We start from the raw sequence: 21,052 nt of genomic DNA, 5'->3' as shown, positions 1-21,052 counted from the left end.
GATAAATTTTTCTGTTTCTTCAGGCTTAATAATCTCTTCATACTTCTTCATACTTTCTTCAGTTAACTTTGATAATTTAATTTTCTTGAAAAAATTATCTGCTTCACGATTTTCAGTTTTAATTAAGAAAGATATTTTAAACTTATCATTTCATTCACTTTTCAAATCTTCAAATTTCTTTTAATTCAACTCAAATATTCTCAGCTTTTACCCCAAGAGAATAAAGTGGCATTTGTATCAGAAGGATCAAACTAAATATGTTAGGAAGACCTGTAATACCCTCAAAATACAAAACTGCATATCTATCTTTGGCCTATTTAATACACTTAATTGCATAGCTTTTCCTGAAGACGATAGATCAGGTTAATCTGATGTTCACAAGGATCAAGTACATCATAACTTTTCTATCCATTAAGAACTATGAATTAATGGCAACAGTGGTACATGCAATTAATTACAGTATAATTTGTATTGCCCGTTTGCAGCATTTTTAGAAGACTGCATAGTGACATCCTTAAGGAAATACAAACCTATCCTCATTTACATGTAGCTGAGGAACGTGAATTTTCTCTTACCTGTTGTCCCCTAAAGAGTGGTCAGTTCCAACCCCAACACATGCTATCTGTGATGTACAACTGTCTTGCTCACTGTCTCAGTAAAGTTTAAATTTGAGAGGACTCTGCCTATTCAATTTTGATATCTTTAAATTACTCCAGTGTCCATAGATAATAAGTCTCCTCCCAAAACTTCAAAATAAAGCTTACATACAGACAAGGCTTTCTTCTGCCCACAATTCCTTAGTTTGACAACTCAGTATTCTAAGATTCTGTGTATTATAATTTAAAAGTCGGGGAAGGGGGAAAATTAGTTCATCTGTACATAAAGAAAATGTTCAGGAATTTTCAAAGGGAAGAGTTGAGAGAGGAAAGTGAAAGAAACATAAGAGAGAGGAAACTTAAAAAAGCAAAATCCCAGTGAAATACTTTTCATCAAAGGGATTAGAAGTGCTTCTTGTTTTTTAAGCATACATTCTGCAACTACTTTATCGTGTTTTCAATCAGTTGTTGATGTGCCCTCCCATGTGTAACTCCACTCCTAGGCGTTCCTTTCATCATCGTAATCAGTACAGTCAGACCCTAAGGAAGGTCTTCAAAATATGATCATCTGTGATGTTTTTCAATCAAAGAGAAATTAGAGTTCCCATAATGCAGTTGTTTTGGGTAGGAGTGCGAGTGGAGAGGGCCTTGTGCCCACAAGGAATGGCTGTGCAGCTGCCTCTGGATGATGGTCTTTCAGGTCTGTGTGTGTTTTCGTCAGCAGCTGAGCTGCCTAGACTACCTCCAGGCACACCCAACAAGGCTGGCTGGAGGGCCTGCAGAGAGCTGGAGTTATGCATGGGGGGACAAACGAAGAGCTGCTCCACTTTCTGCTCTGAATAAAAGAGGAAGAAAAGTCATTTTCACAAAGCAGTATGTTTCATTTTTTAAATTTTTATCATTTTTAATTGGCGCATAATTGCTTTACAATGTTTTGTTAGTTTCTGCTGTACAGTGGAGTAAATCAGTTATATGTATGCATAAATCTCCTCCCTTTAAAGCCTCCCTCCCACCCCTGCCCCCGTCTCACCCCTCCAGATCATCTCAGAGCACTGAGCCAAGCTCTCTGTGCTATACGGCAGCTTCTCACTAGCTATCTGCTTTACACGTGGTAGTGTATATATCTGAAGAAGGGAATGGCAACCCACGCCAGTATTTTTGTCTGGAGAATTCCATGGACAGAGAAGCCTGGTGGACTACAATCCACAGGGTCGCAAAGAGTCTGACATGACCGAACACTAACACTCACTTTGCAGTGTATATGTATCAATCCTACTCTCCCAGGTCATCTCGCCCACTCCCCCACTGTGTCCACACATCCATTCTCTACGTCTGCGCCTCTATTCCTGCACTGAAAACATTTAAAATTATACAAACAAGACTTGGATCTGTTTGCCTTATATTTTAAAACAGTTAAAATTACAGATAAGGGTAAAGTCCTTTTCAGCCACAATTCCCAGCTCAAATCTGGTCCCTAGTTTTTTGCTGCTGTTACTGCTAAGTCACTTCAGTCGTGTCCGACTCTGTGCGACCCCAGAGAAGGCAGCCCACCAGGCTCCCCCGTCCTTGGGATTCTCCAGGCAAGAACACTGGAGTGGGTTGCCATTTCCTTCTCCAACGCGTGAAAGTGAAAAGTGAAAGTGAAGTCGCTCAGTCGTGTCCGACTCCTAGCAACCCCATGGACTGCAGCCTGCCAGACTCCTCCGTCCATGGGATTTTCCAGGCAAGAGTACTGGAGTGCTAGTTTGAGGTTATCAATTTGGGGTATATCTTGCAGACCTTATACTACACATACAACTATTCAAATATTCATGTGTGTGTGTGTGTGTGTGTGCCCAAAAGGGACAAATGGCTATTATCTATTAAACTTAAAATCTGGGGGAAGATTTGGGAGAATGGCATTGAAACATGTATAATATCATATGTGAAAGGAGTCACCAGTCCAGGTTCGATGCACGATACTAGATGCTTGGGGCTGGTGCACTGGGATGACCCAGAGGGATGGTGTGGGGAGGGAGGAGGGAGGAGGGTTCAGGATGGGGAACACATGTATACCTGTGGCGGATTCATTTTGATATTTGGCAAAACTAATACAATTTGTAAAGTTTAAAAATAAAATAAAATTTAAAAAATCTGGGGGAAAAATCTTAAAACCTGGAACTTGCACTTATATGCACAAGGAGGTATGAACCACTTTGTTCACTGCAACACTGCTGATTAATTCTGAAAAGCTGGAAACAGCCTAATATCCTTCCATTGCAAGTGACTAAATAAGTCATGATACCTGTTCTCTGGATACATCATGATACATCCATATGTGCTAACTTTTAATGCTTCTCAATTGCAGGATGGTATGTATCATATGATAACATTGATATTAATGATATAGATTTCACTGATTCACTGTGACCTATGCTAGGCATGTAGAAATTGTTCGAATATTTGAATGAAGAAGTAGATAGGCACGAGTCACTCAGAAGGGCCACCAAGAGAAGGTACCCAACCAGAGAATGTGACTTCAAGTCTGTAGCTCACTTTTTTCCCCTGCCCCACCCTCTTTCTCTTGTAGGCTATTCTATGGAAGAACGTCCCCCAGTGCCCAGTCCCTCTTCAGATTATTTATAGGGAGGAGAGAAGGTCACAGAGTATAGCCACAGCTGCCTATCAAGGTAGAATAATGAAATCTAATCTCCCATCCAGACCTGTTGACTGGTACATGGTGCCCCAGGAACCTGGGCCAATCTGGGTCAGGTCAGGACTGGCTCTTAGGGTGCAGTTCAGGAAGCAGCTAAGTTTGGTAAGAAAATCCTGTATGAGAACTGAGCTGATGATTATTAACTCAAAGAGACTCGGTGAATGCAAAGAGAAATGATGAATCTCAGTGCACATGAAATGGAAAGATAAGAAACTTTCAGTAGAAGGTACAAGTGAAAGATTTCTTGAGCCAAGAGAAATAAAATAATCCAGCTGCTTTTTGCAGATGCCTTTGGGGAAGATGTTCTGGGCAGCAACGAAACTCAGGCAAAAGACTATTGTGACTTATTTTTAAAACCTAAAAATTTTACTCATGTTTGTATATCTTTAAAGAAAAGTGTCTCATGTAAAACTGAGATGATGTGATTGCACTTTGAGCATGCAAACACTCGCCACTTTTTGAAAAAGAAAAAATTTTGAAATATCATTATCGTGTTATTATGAATTTTTAGGAATATGGATTTAATTCAAATCAAAGACTTATCTTCTCTATTTCTTGCTTCTCTAGACCATATTCAGCATTAGGAATGAACTGTGGAGGACCCACAAATCCATTAATGCTCTCCATAGAGACAGAAGGTAGGAACCATGTATGTGGATAAATACTAACAGCAGAGACACATCAGTAGCATTACACTTTGCTTTTATAGAAAAAAATTTTGCAAAGTTTTTACTGCATTGTTTCTAATCTGGAAATAGTCCTTAAATGGAGAAATCCTGTGATTCCATGTGAAGGTAATGGGGAGATTTGAGTGGTTAAGCATAACAAAAACCACATGGATAGTTAGATTGTTTTAGGTTTTAATTTATTTTATTCCTTGAAATTTGCTTAAGCATTTTCAGTGAGGTATTCTGTGTGCCTCTTGTGTGTCTTACCTGCTTCTATAGAAATCTGTATACCTTCTCTAGCAGCATCTTTCTCGAAAGTTTATTACGTATGTTGGAAACTGTTTACCATCTTATTGTGTCTCAAAGGCAGATCATTCTTGGAGTCCCTGTATCCTGTTGTCATTCCTTTAGAAGACAGAATTCCTGACCCTCAATAGGAAGGACCCCCGAGGGAAGATCTTTGTTTGCAGGCACAATAATTGGTATCTTGTAGATGCTCAGAAAACTAATGTATAAATATATGCTAATAAATATGTATTAAAATAAAAATGCTGTCAATAAATTTATTGAGCATTTAATATAGCTTCATCATATATATGCCCATATATACATAGTGAGATGTGCTTCATAATATAAAAATATGATAGATAAGGAGCATTTAAAAATTCTATAATAATTCATTAAAAGAAGCTTAACAACACTTTTAAAAATAATTTAATGTTAAAAACAATGTTGATCTTTTTTATCTTTTTCGTGATGTCAGTTCAGTTCAGTTCAGTCACTCAATCATGTCCGACATGTCTGACTCTTTGCGACCCCATGGACTGCAGCATGCCGGGCCTCACTGTCCATCACCAACTCCTGGAGCTTGCTCAAACTCACGTCCATCGAGTCGGTGATGCCATCTCATGCTCTGTCATCCCCTTCTCCTGCCTCCAATTTTTCTCAGCATCAGGGTCTTTTCAGATGAGTCAGTTCTTCACATCACGTGGCCAAAATATTGGAACTTCAGCTTCAGCACCAATCCTTCCAATGAACACTCAGGACTGATTTCCTTTAGGATGGGCTGGTTGGATCTCCTTGCAATCCAATGGACTCTCAAGAGTCTTCTCCAACACCACAGCTCAAAAGCATCAATTCTTCAGTGCTCAGCTTTCTTTAGAGTCCAACTCTCACATCCATACATGATCACTGGAAAAACCATAGCTTTGACTAGACAGACCTTTGCTGGCAAAGTAATGCCTCTGCTTTTGAATATGCTATCTAGGTTGGTCATAACTTTCCTTCCAAGGAGCAAGCATCTTTTAATTTCACGGCTGCAGTCACCATCTGCAGTGATTTTGGAGCCCAAGAAAATAAAGTCTCTCACTGTTTCCATTGCTTCCCCATCTATTTGCCATGAAGGGATGAGACCGGATGCCATGATCTTCGTTTTCTGAATGTTGAGTTTTAAGCCACCTTTTTGACCCTCCTCTTTCACTTTCATCAAGAAGCTCTTTAGTTCTTCTTCACTTTCTGCCATAAGGGTGGTATCATCTCCATATCTGACGTTATTGATATTTCTCCCCTCAATCTTCATCCTAGCTTGTGCTTCATCCAGCCTGGCATTTCTCATGATGTACTCTGTATATAAGTTAAATAAGCAGGGTGACAATATACAGCCTTGACGTACTCCTTTCCCAGTTGTTCCATGTCCAGTTCTACTGTTGCTTGTTGACCTGCATACAGATTTCTCAGGAGGCAGGTCAGGTGGTCTGGTATTCCCATCTCTTGAAGAATTTTCCGCAGTTTGTTGTGATCCACACAGTCAAACGTTTTGGCGTAGTCAATAAAGCAATAGATGTTTTTCTGGAACTCTCTTGCTTTTTCAGTGATCCAACGGATGTTGGCAATTTGATCTCTGGTTCCTCTGCCTTTTCTAAATCCAGCTTGAACATCTGGAAGATATGGTAAGTAAATTAGAAATAAACTTAAGGAAAATAGTATAGAAATAAAAAGGCATTTTTGAAACACAAAATAAAGAAATAAAAAGGAAACTTTGAAGTTTAATTCTTAAAATAACTGAACCAAGAATTCTGTCTTAAAGAATGACAGCAGGATACAGAAACGCAAGGAATGATTTGTCCTTTGAAACACAATAAGAGTATCTCAAGCTATTGTGTTAAACTAAATGATTCCATTTTATATACTTCATACACCTTTGGTCTCCTAGTCAAGTGTCTATCAACACAAAGAATACCAGTGTGAACTTCACTAATGAGTAAAATCTATGTGAAGGCTTTATCTTTGTTCCTGTGTACACCATTGTGTTCATCAAAGATTTGAATAAAATAGTAGAGAGCATACTTCACAAATGTGTGTGACGTGATACCAAAAGGCATAAATAATATGTCAAAATAGAGTCTTAAATCTCTAAGATGCTGCAGTCTGGAATGGTGGGGCAATTAATAAAGACTAAATTTTAAAAGATTAAATGTAAATCCTGTAATTATAGGCCCAGGTTCACAGTAAATAGTGTGGAAAGGCCTGAGATAATATAGTCAACTGTAAGTTTAATAACAGCCCACATTGTGTCACTGATTATTTAAAGAGCAATGTAGTCTCAGGCTACATTACAAGAAAGAGTATCATCCAATTACTAGCTAGCTATTTGTTACTCTCTACTAGGTGCTGATCAAGGAAAGTAACTATCACGACTTTGTACATGATTAATTTGCCTTGTGAATATTTGTGTTCTGTTTGAAGGCCTCCTACATGGGAGATTCAAGCTCCTTAACTTCAGAAAGCAAAACTACATATAAAGATCTAATTTATAAAGACTGATTTCAGATCATTTGAAGGGAATTATTTCTCAAATAATCTGAACCATGTTATCAGTGAATATTTGCCCAGAAATATGGGCACTAGGTAAATTATGTTCACCAGAAACTATGATAATTTCTCCATTAAAAAAAAAAAAAAAAAAAAAACAGAGTCAGAAAAGAAATTCAGGCTTTCCCCTGCTTTCACCTGGATTGTCAAAGATGAGAATGTGTGTCTATGAGCTGTTCAAACATGGTGGATGGGCCAGAAAGGAGGAAGGGATTGGCAGTGACTGGCAATACAGGAGAAAATGGATGTCATTACTGGTCATAACAAGCACAACACTGTACATATAGAAAATACTGTCTAGAGAAGCTTTTGGAGAATGTTTCTTTGTTGTCTGCTATATAAAATCTCTTAGCTGACTCTCTTCTGAAAAGTGCATCATAAAGATGTACTTGAAATTCTAATTACAATCAAAGATGTTAAAGTCAGACTCTTGTTCCACCTGTGTGGCTATCTGGAAGTTTGAGGGCCATCTTTTAGAGATGCCTGCTTTGGATATGAACCCCAGCTAAATTCCAAGACCTCTCCAATATCTGTGGCAATTAAAAATTTCAAAGGCTCTAACACTGAAAATGTTTGTTTTGTTTCCTACCAGGGAGCCAATTTCCACAAATTCCACAAATAGAACAGTACTGATCAAAGAATAAGACTGTACTTTAAAAAGCCAATTTTAGTTGTATATGTACTTTGTAACAGGAACTGTTTTAGGACTGGGTTTGGGGATATGACAAGAAGTGAAATAGAAAAAAAAAGTTGCCAGAATAAAGACACAATAAGTAAGTATTAAGTAATAGAATAAGTAAAATAGGAGTGAAGTAACAAGTAAACCAGGTAGTGTGTCATAAAAGTGACTATCCAGAAGTCTGAAGGCTCAAGACTAAGTCAAAATCTAGGACGTGTCATGTTCTGTAGCAATTAGATGTGGCAAAAATCCATGGAGACAAGGAGATGGGAAGGACGAGGGAAGGAGATGGGAGACGATGGAGGTGAGGTTGGGGGTTCTGGTTTGCAGTTTCAAGTAAAGCAGTGAGGGAGAGCCTCACTGAGGGTATGATGGTGAGTGGAGGCTTAAAGATGATGAGAGGAGCAAAAACCTAGGGGAAGGAGGATTCCAGACGGAGGGGCCCAAAAGAGCCAACTCTGAGGGGAGTTCAAGCAGTTGCCAAGAGCTCTGTGTGACTGAAGGGCAGTCAGTGAGCAGGAGAAGTTAGAGATGAGGTCAAGGAGGGAAGGGAAATCCTGGCCATCTTATCAAGTTTTGGCTGCCTCTGTAAGGACTCTGGTTTATTCTAAATAAAGAGGGAGGACTTTATTCTAAACACTGGCGGACTTTGAGCAGAGGAGTAACATGACCTCCCTCATATTATGAAAGAATTACTCTGACTACTTGATTTATTCTGAAACCAATGAACAACTAGACTTAGGATGAGAAGCCAAGACAGACCCAGAATTCACAAATTGCATGATTGTTCCTTCCCTTGTGGTCTTGGTCAGATGTTAGGTACTTAGCCATGACACGCATGCCGTCATTCTAAATGGAGTATTTATGGACAGAAGGATAATGAATAAAGTCAATATTCACATTTAAGGAGCTGCTGAAGGTATGCTGTCAAAAGTAGTCCATAACAAGCATGATGAGTTTCTGAAAACACCTCTAAAAACACTGAAATTCTTGGGAGAACTGCATATATAGTAGACATGAGAAACAGCTGTACAGGGTGAACAGGTTAAAGCAGGACTAATGAATGTTAGGTGTTATTAGTCAAGTCCAGGCTTCTCCAGCTCCTTCTCCCACAGAGAGGACCCGGGGTACATTTCGCTAGGGCTCTTGCATCTTGCTATACTGGTGTCTTGCCCTTCCAGGCCACTCAGACCTGTCCTCTTTGCAGGCTCCTTAAAAAGCGGTTAAACCGATACAAAGACAAGTTGCAAGCCATATACGCCTGCCAGGAAGAAAAAAGTTGCAGATATGATACAAAGATTCACGAACTCACAATCAATCAGGACAGTCTGGGGACCAAGCTGCAGCTAATGGGACAGGATCTACAGGTATAGAATGTGGGAGACACTAGCCATTTGGACCATCTGGAGGTCTGACCTAGAAAAGGGCTGAGAGTGGGCTGCAGCATGAGGCTCTTGCCCCTCAGTCTGATCAGCCTCCTCCCTTTCCCACTTTTCTCCATACCCTAATCAACTCCCCCTTTCATCAGCCAGACGATATCTTCCACTTTTATGAAGGTGGTACCACTGGGAGAGAACAGCATGGGTACCATTTACAAACAGTAGACTTGGGGCAAAGAGGTACTTTGTAGCATTGATTCTTAAACCTTTAGTCTCAGCACCCCTTTTAGAGTCTTACAATTTTTTGAGGGTCCCAGAGAGCTTTTGTGGGTTATATCTATTGCTGTTTACCCTAATCAAAATTAAGACTGATAAGTGGCTTTAAAATAAGTTTAACTAATTTGAAAATGAAAATATAAACCTATTATATAATGTAATGTTTTAAACAGTAATTATATATTCTTGTGTTTGTGTGTGTGTTAGTTGCTCAATCATGTCCGACTCTTTGCAACCCCGTGGACTATAGCCCACCAGGCTCCCCTGTCCATTGAATTCTCCAGGCAAGAATAGTGGAGTGGGTAGCCATGCCCTCCTCCAGGGGATCTTCCCAACCCAGGGATTGAACCCAGGTCTCCTGCATTGCAGATGGATTCTTTACCATCTTTACCATATGGGAAGCCCATATATTCTTATACCTGTATTTAATTGGAAGACTGGCGTTGTTTTATGTTTTTTACCAAATCTATTTACTGTCTGGCTTCACAAAGACAGTTGAATTTTTTCTGCTTCAGCATTCAGTCTGTTGCAAGATGTTTTGGCTGAAGTATGTGAAGAAATCTGGCCTCACACAGATTTGTAGATGAAAAAGAAAGAAGCATTTTAGTAGCCTTTTCAGAAAATTGGAGATCTTCCTTGATACCAGATCAAAACATAATAAATGATTGTTTCATAAGAGAATGGTTGCAATATTGAATCTGAAACCACATGTCTTTTACACCCTGTTTGATTAAGACACAATATTCTGTTGTGCTTTTTGAATGAATCTTCTATCTAGGCATGATTTTGTACCATCATACATTGGTCAGTTGGAAATTTACCAAGCTATGCTGAACTTCCTAATGCTCACCCATTTCATTATACAAGATTTTAAAAATCATATTCATTAATATTACCATGAATCTTGTCAGAAAAGTCTTTAGGAATTGGAATGGAGGCAAGCTCATGGTAGTGGATGAAAGTTTTCCAAAATTCTAATGTTTGCTTAAAAGCTCAGCTATTAAAATTGTCCTCAGAGAACATTGTTTTCCTTACTGTAATAGTCTCACTTCATTCATTTTTGAAAAAGATGTTTGCCAAATACCAAAGCCTAATTCTTTTGCATAAGAGACAATTTTTATATTTCAGTAAACATCAGAAATGTTTTATGCATACATCACATTTCATCACATACAATATTAAGGAGACATGTTACTGAGAAAAACAAGAATTTTTGCTACACCTTCAAGGATATACTTTTTTCTTTTTTATTGGAGTATAGTTGATATACAATGTTGTGTTCATTTCAAGTATATAGTAAAGTGATTCAGTTATACATAAATATATATATTCCTTTTCAGATTCTTTTCAATAAAGGTTATTACAAGATATTGAATATAGTTCCATGTGCTTTAGAAAGGATCTCAGGGACCTCCAGGAGTCTGTGGACTACACTTAGAGACCTGTGCTTTACAGGCTGCACATTCCCTAGATTTTATACCTATGGCTTATTTTGAAACCTAAGTAGATCATTATGAACTTTTTATTGTAATATTTTTATCTATCAATACAATATATCATGACATTTTCAGATACTCCTTTGATATTTTAGAACTTGAACTTTCAGAACCTAGAGTTTTCCAAAATTCCTTATGATTATTCCCCATGATCTTTTTAGAATCTAAACTGTTCTCACTTTTGTAGACAGTTTTAGGGTGCCATTGAATTAGTAGCATAAAATAAATTTGCCAATAATGTAGAGACAAAAAAGAAAATATTGCATTAAAATTTCCTATTGAAATATTGAAATTTAAAACATAATGAAAAAGTAAGAAAAATGTTAATTTCTTCATAAATAAAATTTTCTTTACCCAGGCAATGTTGCAGCCCCTCCATCGTTCATCTTTTTCCTGGCAAAATGTGATTGCCAAGGGTGACCATGGAAGGGGTGAAGAAAGATTTCAGAAAAGGGGAGGAGATTCTTCCCAGATCAAGGGTTCCACTGAGGATGGTTCACAACAGGAAACACTTCCTAGGTCCACTGTGATTAATGGAAGCCACCGAGGTCCAGCTCCTGCAAAACATGCTCTGCCAAACTCAGAATTACCAGAGGCCACCTCAAAGCCGAGGCCAGTGCAAAGCCCCAGGGCACAAAGCCGAGCACAGAAGACCTCAAAGGAAACCTCTAGTGCCCTGCCCAGTTCCCAGGAAGGACGGCTGCAGGACATCCCCCAAATTCCTCCTATCGAAATGACCAGTCTTGCTCTGGCACCAGTGGAAAGGAAAGGGGCAATGAACATCCAGGAGGGGAAGGATGAGCTAGAGGAAGAAGAACTGCAAGAACTGTTGTCAAAACTCACAGATGCCTGCACTCTAGAAGCGCCTTCTGGTAAGATTCTCACAATCACTAGAGATTGTGATGGCCAGGGGGTCAGGCTGCCTTTTAAAACACTTGAGTCCATAATATTAGCCCAACAGCCACAATTCATCTAGTGAGTAACTGAATTGTGAGTCTTTTGGACAATAATATCCTCTTTGATGGAGTAAGTGGCAACCCACTTCTGTATGCTTGCCTGGAGAATTCCATGGTAGAGAAGCCTGATGGGCTCCAGTCCATGGGGTTGCAAACAGCTGGATGCGACTGAGCAACTGAGCACACATGCACAACCTCTTTGAACTTGATTTCTAGTATTGCCTAATTGATAGTGTTATTGTGAGCCTTAGAGGTGATAAGCCATATGAGATTGTATTATAGCACCTGGCACATACCAAGAACTCAATAAATGGCTATTATTTTGTAGTGGCAACTGTCATTATCAATAGTACTAAAACATATGTAACTGGGCAGCCTGATGTGACCCTTTTAAAATGAGAGTAAAAACATTTTAGGGGTGGGGGGCGGGGGGGACACAAAAAATAAATAAATAAATAAAATGAGAGTAAAAATTATAGTCTCTCTCTGGAGGATAATTGATGAATGTTTTTACAAGTAACACTATCATCATCACCCTTATAAGCTGTGCTTGTTGCTAAATCTGAGGGTTCTTTTTATTAATACTTCTTTATTATAGCTATTTCTTCTGTTTTGCAGTGACATTGTCTTATTTATAGAAGACTTTGTCATCTTAATATATCTATATCTGTATTTACATCCCTTTCTTTTTAAGATCTTTTATGTTGGAATGAGTCATCTAGAGACCAGCGATAAAACAAAGGTTAATATTCTCATTTTTTTGCATCAGAGAAGACCTTCCCCACATATTTCTGAGTTGATGTATTAGCTTACTAGAACTGCCATAACGAAGAATCACAGATCAGGTGGATTAAACAATTAAATGTTTTTCCTCACACTTCTGGATGCTAGAAGCTGGAGATCAAGGTATAAGCAGCATTGTTGTCTTCTAAGGCCTCTCTCCTTGGCTTGTCAATGACTGTCTTCTCCTTGTGTTTTCACACCATTTTCCTCCATGCATTCTCTGTAATGGACTTCCCAGGTGGCTCAGTGGTAAGGAAACTGCTGCCAATGCAGGAGACATGGGTTTGATCTCTGAGTCAGGAATATCCTTGGAGAAGGCAATGGCAACCTACTCAGTGTTCTTGCCTGGAAAATTCCATGAATAGAGGAGCCTGGTGAGCTATAGTTCCAGTTCATGGGATCCCAAAAAGACTCAAACCCAACTTAGTGACAAAACAACAAAATGTCCCTATCCAAATTTCTTCTTTTTTATAAGTCCGCTCCTCCTATTGGGTTAGGATCCAGCCACACAACGTTCATTTAATTTAATTAACTCTTTAAAGACTCTATCTAGAAATATGGTCGCACTTGGAGATAGTGGAAGTGGGACTTCAGTATAAGAATTTAGGAAGGGAAACACGATCGCAGTTGGTGAGCTGTAAGTGGGAACGTGATAATGTCAGTTATATATTGAACTTGGTAGAGCTAAGTCAATGAAGTAATTACTGGGTAATTCTAAAAATATCTACTGTGAAGACAGCTGGAGTTATAATCGTGTATTAGAGAAAGTAAAATCACAAATATGCCAGAAGTATGCTCAGACTGCCTGAGACAAAGACTAGATGAGAACTCCTTTTGCCTGATTCTTAGGCCAACACAAGATTCCACCCACTTATTTCCATCTAAACATCACTGGAGTCATGATGAGTATTCTAAAATAAAGTCAATATCCACTAGACCTTTTTAGGAAAATTTCACATTAAAATGTGGTTTTTATTTTAGAAACTCTTCTAGGATTTCACATACTCATCCCATTTTTATTTTTTGTTTTTGTTTCTCCAATTGAATTTATGAAAGCTATTGATTTTTAAAATATTAAAAATATTGGGTTAGCCCTCACAAATGTGGTTTATTTCAGATTCTTAACAGACTACATCTGCTACTCATATTTGGGAGACAATATCCCAGCTCTGCATACTGGTGTAAGATGGTGGAGTAGAAGGACATGTGCTCATCTTCTGCGAGAACTCTGAAACTACAACTCACAGCTGAACCATTGATTGGAGAATGTTGGATCTTGCCAAAAAAGATACCCCACATCCAAGGGCAAAGGAGAATCCCCAGCAAGATGGTTGGAGGGGCAAAATCACATTTAGAATCAAACCCTTTACCCGCCAGAGATGTTCAGAGGGCTCAAACAAACCTTGTGCCCACCAGGACCCAGAGATGCCACAGAGACTGAGCCAGAACTGTGTCTGAATGTCTCCTGCAAAGGTACAGGTCAGCAGTGGACTGCCACAGGGCAGGGGCTCTGGATGCAGCAGACCTGGGTATGGCATAAGTCCTCTTATTAACCCCACCACAGAGCCACCAGAACTTACACGGGAAACAGACTCTTGGAGGGCACAAACAGAACCTTGTATGCACCAGGACCCAGGAGAAAGGAGCAGTGACCCCACAAGAGACTGACCCAGACTTGCCCTGAGTGTCCTGGCATCTCCAGCAGAGGTGCAGGTCAATGGTGGCCTGCTGCAGGGTTGGGGGCACTGAGTGCAGCAGCATATATATTGATATATCTATATATACACCCATCATTAGATCATTAAAAGGGAAATCATAAAAAGGCAAAGTTTATTTTTAAATTCAGATTATGTAATAATGTAAAAAGATACGATTAGCATTATCCAATCTCGTAGATAATATAAAAAATATATATCTCAAAAAATCTACCTGTTTCCATTTACAGTAGCACCATTGAGATGCTTCTGCAGGAAGCCTGAATTATTATACAAACATGCTTATGATATTAGCACAAAAGTACACCTTTCCCTTTTTGTTGTTATATTGCATTGTATACTTTGTGATAATTCAGCAAGTACTAACTCTAAGGTTTAAATTTATTGTTTTATTTCTTTTACATCAATTTAATTTCTTTGAGGTGTTTAAGCATAGGATCTATGTATACCTTCATGGCTACTTTTTACATTTGTTTAACACTGCCATTCTTTACTCAAATGTTTCTTATTAAGTTTTTATCCTCGTTCAGTGATGTATCGACTATAATCCTGTTTGCAAACTCAACTTAGCCATCGTTGATATGGATATTAAAAATACCCCCTGTAATTTGTACATAATCTATGCATGCCTACCAAAATCACACCAAATGTAATCAGAGACAGAAATGTGATAACCACACTTATGAAGATGTGGAAAGACAAACAAACTGAATTAAGGTATTGGTCATTTTTATTTTATTTCTATCTCTGTTACAGATGCATCAGATAATAGCAGAAAGTTTCTAATCATTTTACTGCCTTAATTTTTAATTTTTTTATTTGAGAATTGTTAGAAAAACCAGAAAGATCTATAGTTTGTAACATACTGATTTACTCAGACTATCAATATATTCACTCAGTGTTGTGATTATCCTAGTAGCTGACTAGCCTTCTGAGTTGGAGCTTTGCTAAGAAGTCAACATATTTTGGAAATTAAGATGAACTTTATATGACTATACCTGCCAGTGCAGGAGATGCAACAAAAATGGCAAGCTTCATGGTCGGTTTGGGCATGCTGCTGCTACTGCTGCTAAGTCGCTTCAGTCGTGTCCGACTCTGTGTGACCCCATAGACGGCAGCCCACCAGGCTCCCCCATCCCTGGGATTCTCCAGGCAAGAACACTGGAGTGGGGTGCCATTTCCTTCTCCAATGCATGAAAGTGAAAAGTGAAAGTGAAAAGTGAAAGTGAAAAGTGAAAGTGAATTCGCTCAGTCGTGTCCGACTCTTAGCGACCCCATGGACTGCAGCCCACCAGGCTCCTCCATCCATGGGATTTTCCAGGCAAGAGTACTGGAGTAGGGTACCATTGCCTTCTCTGCAGTTTGGGCATAGTTGTTGACATAACTGAATAGAGTCATTCAGTATCAAGATCTAGGATAGTAGAATTTCAGGAGACTCAGAACTTACTGGAAAAGAAGTGTATAGAAGGGTCTCCCCAAACCTCTTTAAATTCCAAATGTTGGATTGAAAATCAGCGGCAAATGATTTGTTCAAACTTGCAGTAAAGAAATTAGATTTGAAAGAGCATCTAACACTATTTCTTTTTATAGTGACCAAAAAAGGACAGCATACTCTGGTCTTACTTTCTCATTAAATTATTTTCTTTTCATTTATGAGTGAAATTTCCTATGTAAATCTCTGAAATTTTTTCCCCTACTTCTCTTCCATCTCCCCTTGCCTTCTATTTACCACAGCATGTTTCAAGGATGAGAAGGCAAGGCAAGGGAGTGATGATGGGGTGAGGAGGCGAGGTTAAGGGGGATGTGGGAGAATTATTCCATTTCCTTTCTTTCCCACCTAGAACCATCATCTAAACTATTATTTTAAATAATCAGAAAATGAAGCTTGAACTTCAGCAGATTGTAGAAAAATAAAGAGCAGTGCTTAAGCAACTCTGGATCTTTATCTCAAGTATTTAGAAAGCAGACTTCTCAAAAGTAGCCATGAAGGTATATGTAGATATACTGCCTAGGAATCCTAAGAGTATGTACTGAAGTCTTGGTGAGTCTTTCTCTCTTTGTCATACATACATGTACACACATACATGCATACATATGAAAATCCTTGATAGGAAATGGTACACAGAATTCTAGCATTAAGCTCCATGAAGGTAGGAAAAAATGTGTCTAGTTGGTTCATCATTCATTTATTCAACAAATGCTAATTGAACTTTATGTGCTAAGAACTGTGTTGGATACTGGGCATTCATTTAGAAAGGGGTAGATTTATGTTTTTACAAAACTGACATTGTGTGGAAAATGACTTGAAGGGCAAGAGGGTTTGTAAATAGACGGGATGAGAGCCTGTTGTAGTCTAGGCAAGTGACAATGGCTTAGCCTGGGTGGAAGGTTATATACTTACTGCAATGAGGAAAGCTGGGAAAGCTGAGACAGAGGTCAACACATCAGGAGTTCTGTTTTGAACACATTAAGTGTGAACTGCTTGGAAACAACCAAATGGAAATATCAGAGGCAATCAACATGTACAATCTGGAGCTCAAGAGAGAGGTCTTAGTACAGAGTAAATATTCAATATATATTGGTTTGCCTAATTAATTATTCTTATAAGGAAAGCACGGGCTCAGTATTTCCATTGCCAGAAAAGTAATACAGACTAGATAATCTAATATGTTTAAACCTCTGTACCCATTATTTTGATAGCCTTCTCTCACATCCTGAATTCATTCAGAGCCCAGATAGATTGTTAGTTACATTCAGGTGAATTACTTTCCCACTGCAGTTTCCTCTGGACTGCTGGGTGACACTAGTGGTAAAGAATCCACCTGCCAATGCAGGAGGTGTAAGAGGTACAGGTTCGATCCCTGGGTCAGGTAGATCACCTGCAGGAGGGCATGGTAACCTATCCCATGCTGAATTGTCTGGAGAATTCCATGGACAGATGAGCCTGGCAGGCTACAGTCCACAGGGTCACAAAGAGTTGGACCTGACTGAAACAGCTTAGCATGCACCCATGCACACTGATTTCATACATGTTCCTGTTATAGAAAGGGGACCCCTTCCAGGGCCCAAAAGTGGGCTCTTGTATAACACATGGAAGTGAATTATCTGAGGAGACACACATGCTGACAAAGCAAGAGACTTTATTGGAAAAAGGTGCCCGGGCAGAGAGCAGGAGGGTAAAGGAACCTGGGAGAACTGCTCTGCCATATGGCTCACAGTCTTGGGTTTTATGGTGATGGGATTAGTTTCTGGGTTGACTCTAGCCAATCATTCTGACTCAGGGTCCTTCCTGGTGGCACATGCATTGCTCAGTCAAGATGGATTCCAACAAGAAGGATTTGGGCAGGTAGTAGGACATGTGCCTCTCCTTCTGATCCTACCTGAACAGCCTTAATGTGCTCCTTTCCCAATTTTGAACCAGTCCATTATTCCATGACTGGCTCTAACTGTTGCTTCTTAACCTGCACACAGGTTTCTCAGGAAGCAGGTAAGGTGGTTTGGTATTCCCATCTCTTGAAGAATTTTCCACAGTTTGTTGTAATCCACAGAGTTGAAGGCTTTAGCATAGTCAATGAAGCAGAAGTAGATATTTCTCTGGAATTCCTTTGCTTTTTCTATGATCCAACGGATATTGGCGATTTAATCTCTGGTTCCTTGGCCTTTTCTAAGTCCAGCTTGTACATCTGAAAATTCTCAGTTCACATACTGTTGAAGCCAAGCTTGAAGGATTTCAAGCATTACCTAGCTAGCATGTGAAATGAGCACAATTGTGCAGTAGTTTGAACATTCTTTGGCACTGACCTTCTTTGGGGTTGGAATGAACCTTTTCCAGTCCTGTGGCCACTGCCGAGTTTTCCAAATTTGCTGGTGTATTGAGGGCAGCACTTTCACAGCATCATCTTTTAGGATTTGAAATAGCTCAGCTGGAATTCCATCACCTCCACTAGCTTTGTTCATAGTGATGCTTATTCCTAAGACCCACTTGACACACTCCAGGATGTCTGGCTCTAGGTAAATGATCACACAGTCATGGTTTTCCAAATCATTAAAGCTTTTTTCATACGGTTTTTCTATGTATTCTTGCCACCTCTCCTTAATATCTTCTGCTTCTGTTAGGTCCTCACTGTTTCTGTCCTTTATCGTGCTCATCCTTTCACAAAATATTCCCTTGGTATCTCCAATTTTCTTGAAGCAGTCTCTAGTCTTTCTCATAACACTTTTTTCCTCTACTTCTTTGTACTGTTCATTTAATAAGGCCTTTTATCTCTGCTTGTTATTCCCTGGAACTCTGCATTCAGTTGGGTATATCTTTTCCTTTCTCCCTTGCTTTTTGGTTCTCTTCTTTCCTTAGCTATGTGTAAAGCCTCCTTAGACAACCACTTTGCCTTCTTGCATTTCTTTTTCTTTTGGATGGTTTTGGTCACTGCCTCCTGTACAATGTTATGAACTTCTGTCCATAATTCCTCACGCACTCTGTGTACCAGATCTAATCCCATGAATCTATTTGTCACTTCCACTGTATAAACATAAAGGATTTGGTTTAGGTCATACTCAACTGGCCTAATGATTTTCCGTACTTTCTTCACTTTAAGCCTGAATTTTGCAATAAGGAGCTGGTGATCTGAGCCACAGTCAGCTCTAAGTGTATATCTTTGGCTATTTTAACATTTCAAGGGACTGGAACTTAAAAAAAAAATAACAACTAAATTTTTTTTAATGTATGAAATGGAGTGTCATTTCTCTATTTTTTATTACTGTATTTAAAGTTTTTATAACTATGGGCTGAGAAACAGAATATTCTAAAACAAGTTTGCCTCTGGACAAGATTTTATTTGGGCAATAGAATATTATTTATTCAAGGTTCTTGTAGTTCTGGAGCAGTATTAGAGAATAAACAGTAAAAAAAAATAAGGCATGAACCCTCTCCTCTTATGTTCAACAGGAAACAGCACAGATGGAGCCAAAATAAATCATGTAACTGAAGTGTATAACTAACAAAATAAGCCTTTCTAAGTTTTTGTTTCCTGCAATCTTATTTTTATTAATTACACAAACAATATTATACAACATGTTCATCATAAAATTAAAATGACCAAGTGCACATGCTTTTTAAAAATGAATTCACCATCATGATCTGGCACCTGTTTCTCAGAAGTAAAAACTGTTGGCAGTTTAGTGAATTTTTCTTCAGACTTTTTTTCTTTGCATTTATGTGTCTCTACTTTCTTAACATAAATTAGATTGAACTTGTTTTTGCTCTTTTCACTTGCCAATGTACCTTAGACATTGAGCAATGTCATTTATAAAGTGCTACATAATATCCCAGGGTATAAACATACAGTAATTTACTTATTGGTGTGTAATTAAGTTGCTCCCAATTTTTTATTATCATAAGAATGTTTTGGTGAGTATCCTTATAGCATATATATTTGTACTCATATGTAAATACGTTTGTATGATCAATTCCTAGAAGTGGAACTTTTAGCCTAAAAATTATGCATATACATTTTTTTGGTTGATAACTGCCAAACTGAAGATCTTTCTACAGCACGATTCCTATTACAATAGATCATAGGGGACCACTCAAACCATTAATCAGTAACTATAGAGCAGAGGTCTCAAAGCATCATCCCTAGGCCAGCATCAGTATCACCCAGGAGCCTATTAGGAACACAATTTATTGGGTCCCATCCCTGATATACTATAGCAGTCTGAGTTCTCCAGAACTGATGTCTCCTTTTGAGTCCAAAAGCAGAAGAAAATTGATGTCTCTGCTGGAAAACAATCAGACAGAAGGAATTCTCTTACTCAGACCTTTTCTATTCAAGCCTTCAATTGATTGGATGAAGTCCATCCACCTAATCAGGGAGGGCACTCTGCTCTGCTCAGTCTACTCATTCAAATGTTAGCCTCATCCAGAAACACCTGCACAGACACACCCAGAAAAATGTTTTACTGAATATCCAAGCACCACAGTCTATTCAAATTGACACATAAAATTAACCTTCGTATATACTGAATCTGAACTCTGAGCCTGTGACCTAGCAATCTGTTTTAATACTCTCCAGGTGATTTTAGGTTTTCTTTGGTGGCTCAGATGGTAAAGAATCTGCCTGCAGTGCAGGAGACCCAGCTTCAATCCCTGGGTCAGAAAGATTCCCTGGAGAAGGAAATGGCAACCAACTCCAGTATTCTTGTTTGGAGAATTCCACGGATAGGGAGACTGGCAGGCTACAGTCCATGTGATCATAAAGAATCAGAAATGACTGAGCCACTAACACAACAAACAAAGGTGATTTCAACATACACCAGAGTGTGAAAACCGCTGCTCAAGAGTGGGATTTCTGGCTACTCAGAATTTTGCTTGAACCTATGGGAAAATTCTCTTTAAGGACCACAACTTGTCTCAATTGGTAACTGATCATGGTAAATGATACCCATCTCATTTTCAGGCTAGCTTAGAGAAAGGGCATTGCCACCAGGAACTGAAGAGAGATGAATTTTAGTTCTTCTCTGTGCTAGAACTTTATTAAGATCAGTTTAAGGACCTATAGGTGCTTTCTCTGCAGGACTTTCCTGTTTGTTGATTTCAGACCTGCAATCTTCAGTAAACCTGGACCTATATTGTGGAGCTGAGCGAGTGTGCAGGGCTTTCTCTGCCCTTGTTGATCAGATTACCTTGACCAACCTGAAGTGAAAAGGAACCCAGATTCCAAGGCCCCTTAAGGTGATGACAAAACGTGTTTTCAAAATCTGTACTGACTACACTAAACATTCTACCTCTTTCTTAATAGTCTGGTATGAAGCACGATGAAAATTTTATTTTTTTAATCTCTCTACTCTTGTGTCTTAGTTCTTCAGAGTAAAGCCTTGGGAGTGAGGAGGGGTAGAGGGAAATGGAAAGAAGAGGCAATTCAAATCTAGTTGTGCTGTACTTC

The 21,052-nt window shown here is 38.9% G+C and overlaps 1 protein-coding gene across 1 annotated transcript in view; it reads left to right on the top strand.

Annotated features, from left to right (window-relative positions):
• The window catches only part of DYTN (dystrotelin), a 74,427-nt gene extending 53,576 nt beyond the window's left edge, over window positions 1-20,851 (top strand). Inside the window, exons 11-13 of the mRNA XM_070798396.1 lie at window positions 8,717-8,876; window positions 11,019-11,532; window positions 20,708-20,851. Coding sequence (XP_070654497.1) covers window positions 8,717-8,876; window positions 11,019-11,532; window positions 20,708-20,811 — 778 coding nt within the window. The 3' untranslated portion in view covers window positions 20,812-20,851. The remainder of the gene's footprint in view (window positions 1-8,716; window positions 8,877-11,018; window positions 11,533-20,707) is intronic.
• The last annotated feature ends 201 nt before the right edge of the window (window positions 20,852-21,052 follow it).

This window comes from Bos indicus, chromosome 2 (assembly GCF_029378745.1).
Source record: "Bos indicus isolate NIAB-ARS_2022 breed Sahiwal x Tharparkar chromosome 2, NIAB-ARS_B.indTharparkar_mat_pri_1.0, whole genome shotgun sequence".
NCBI lineage: Eukaryota > Metazoa > Chordata > Mammalia > Artiodactyla > Bovidae > Bos > Bos indicus.
The sequence above is the reverse complement of the archived record's forward strand: the minus strand, read 5'-3'. Positions and strand labels throughout refer to the sequence as shown.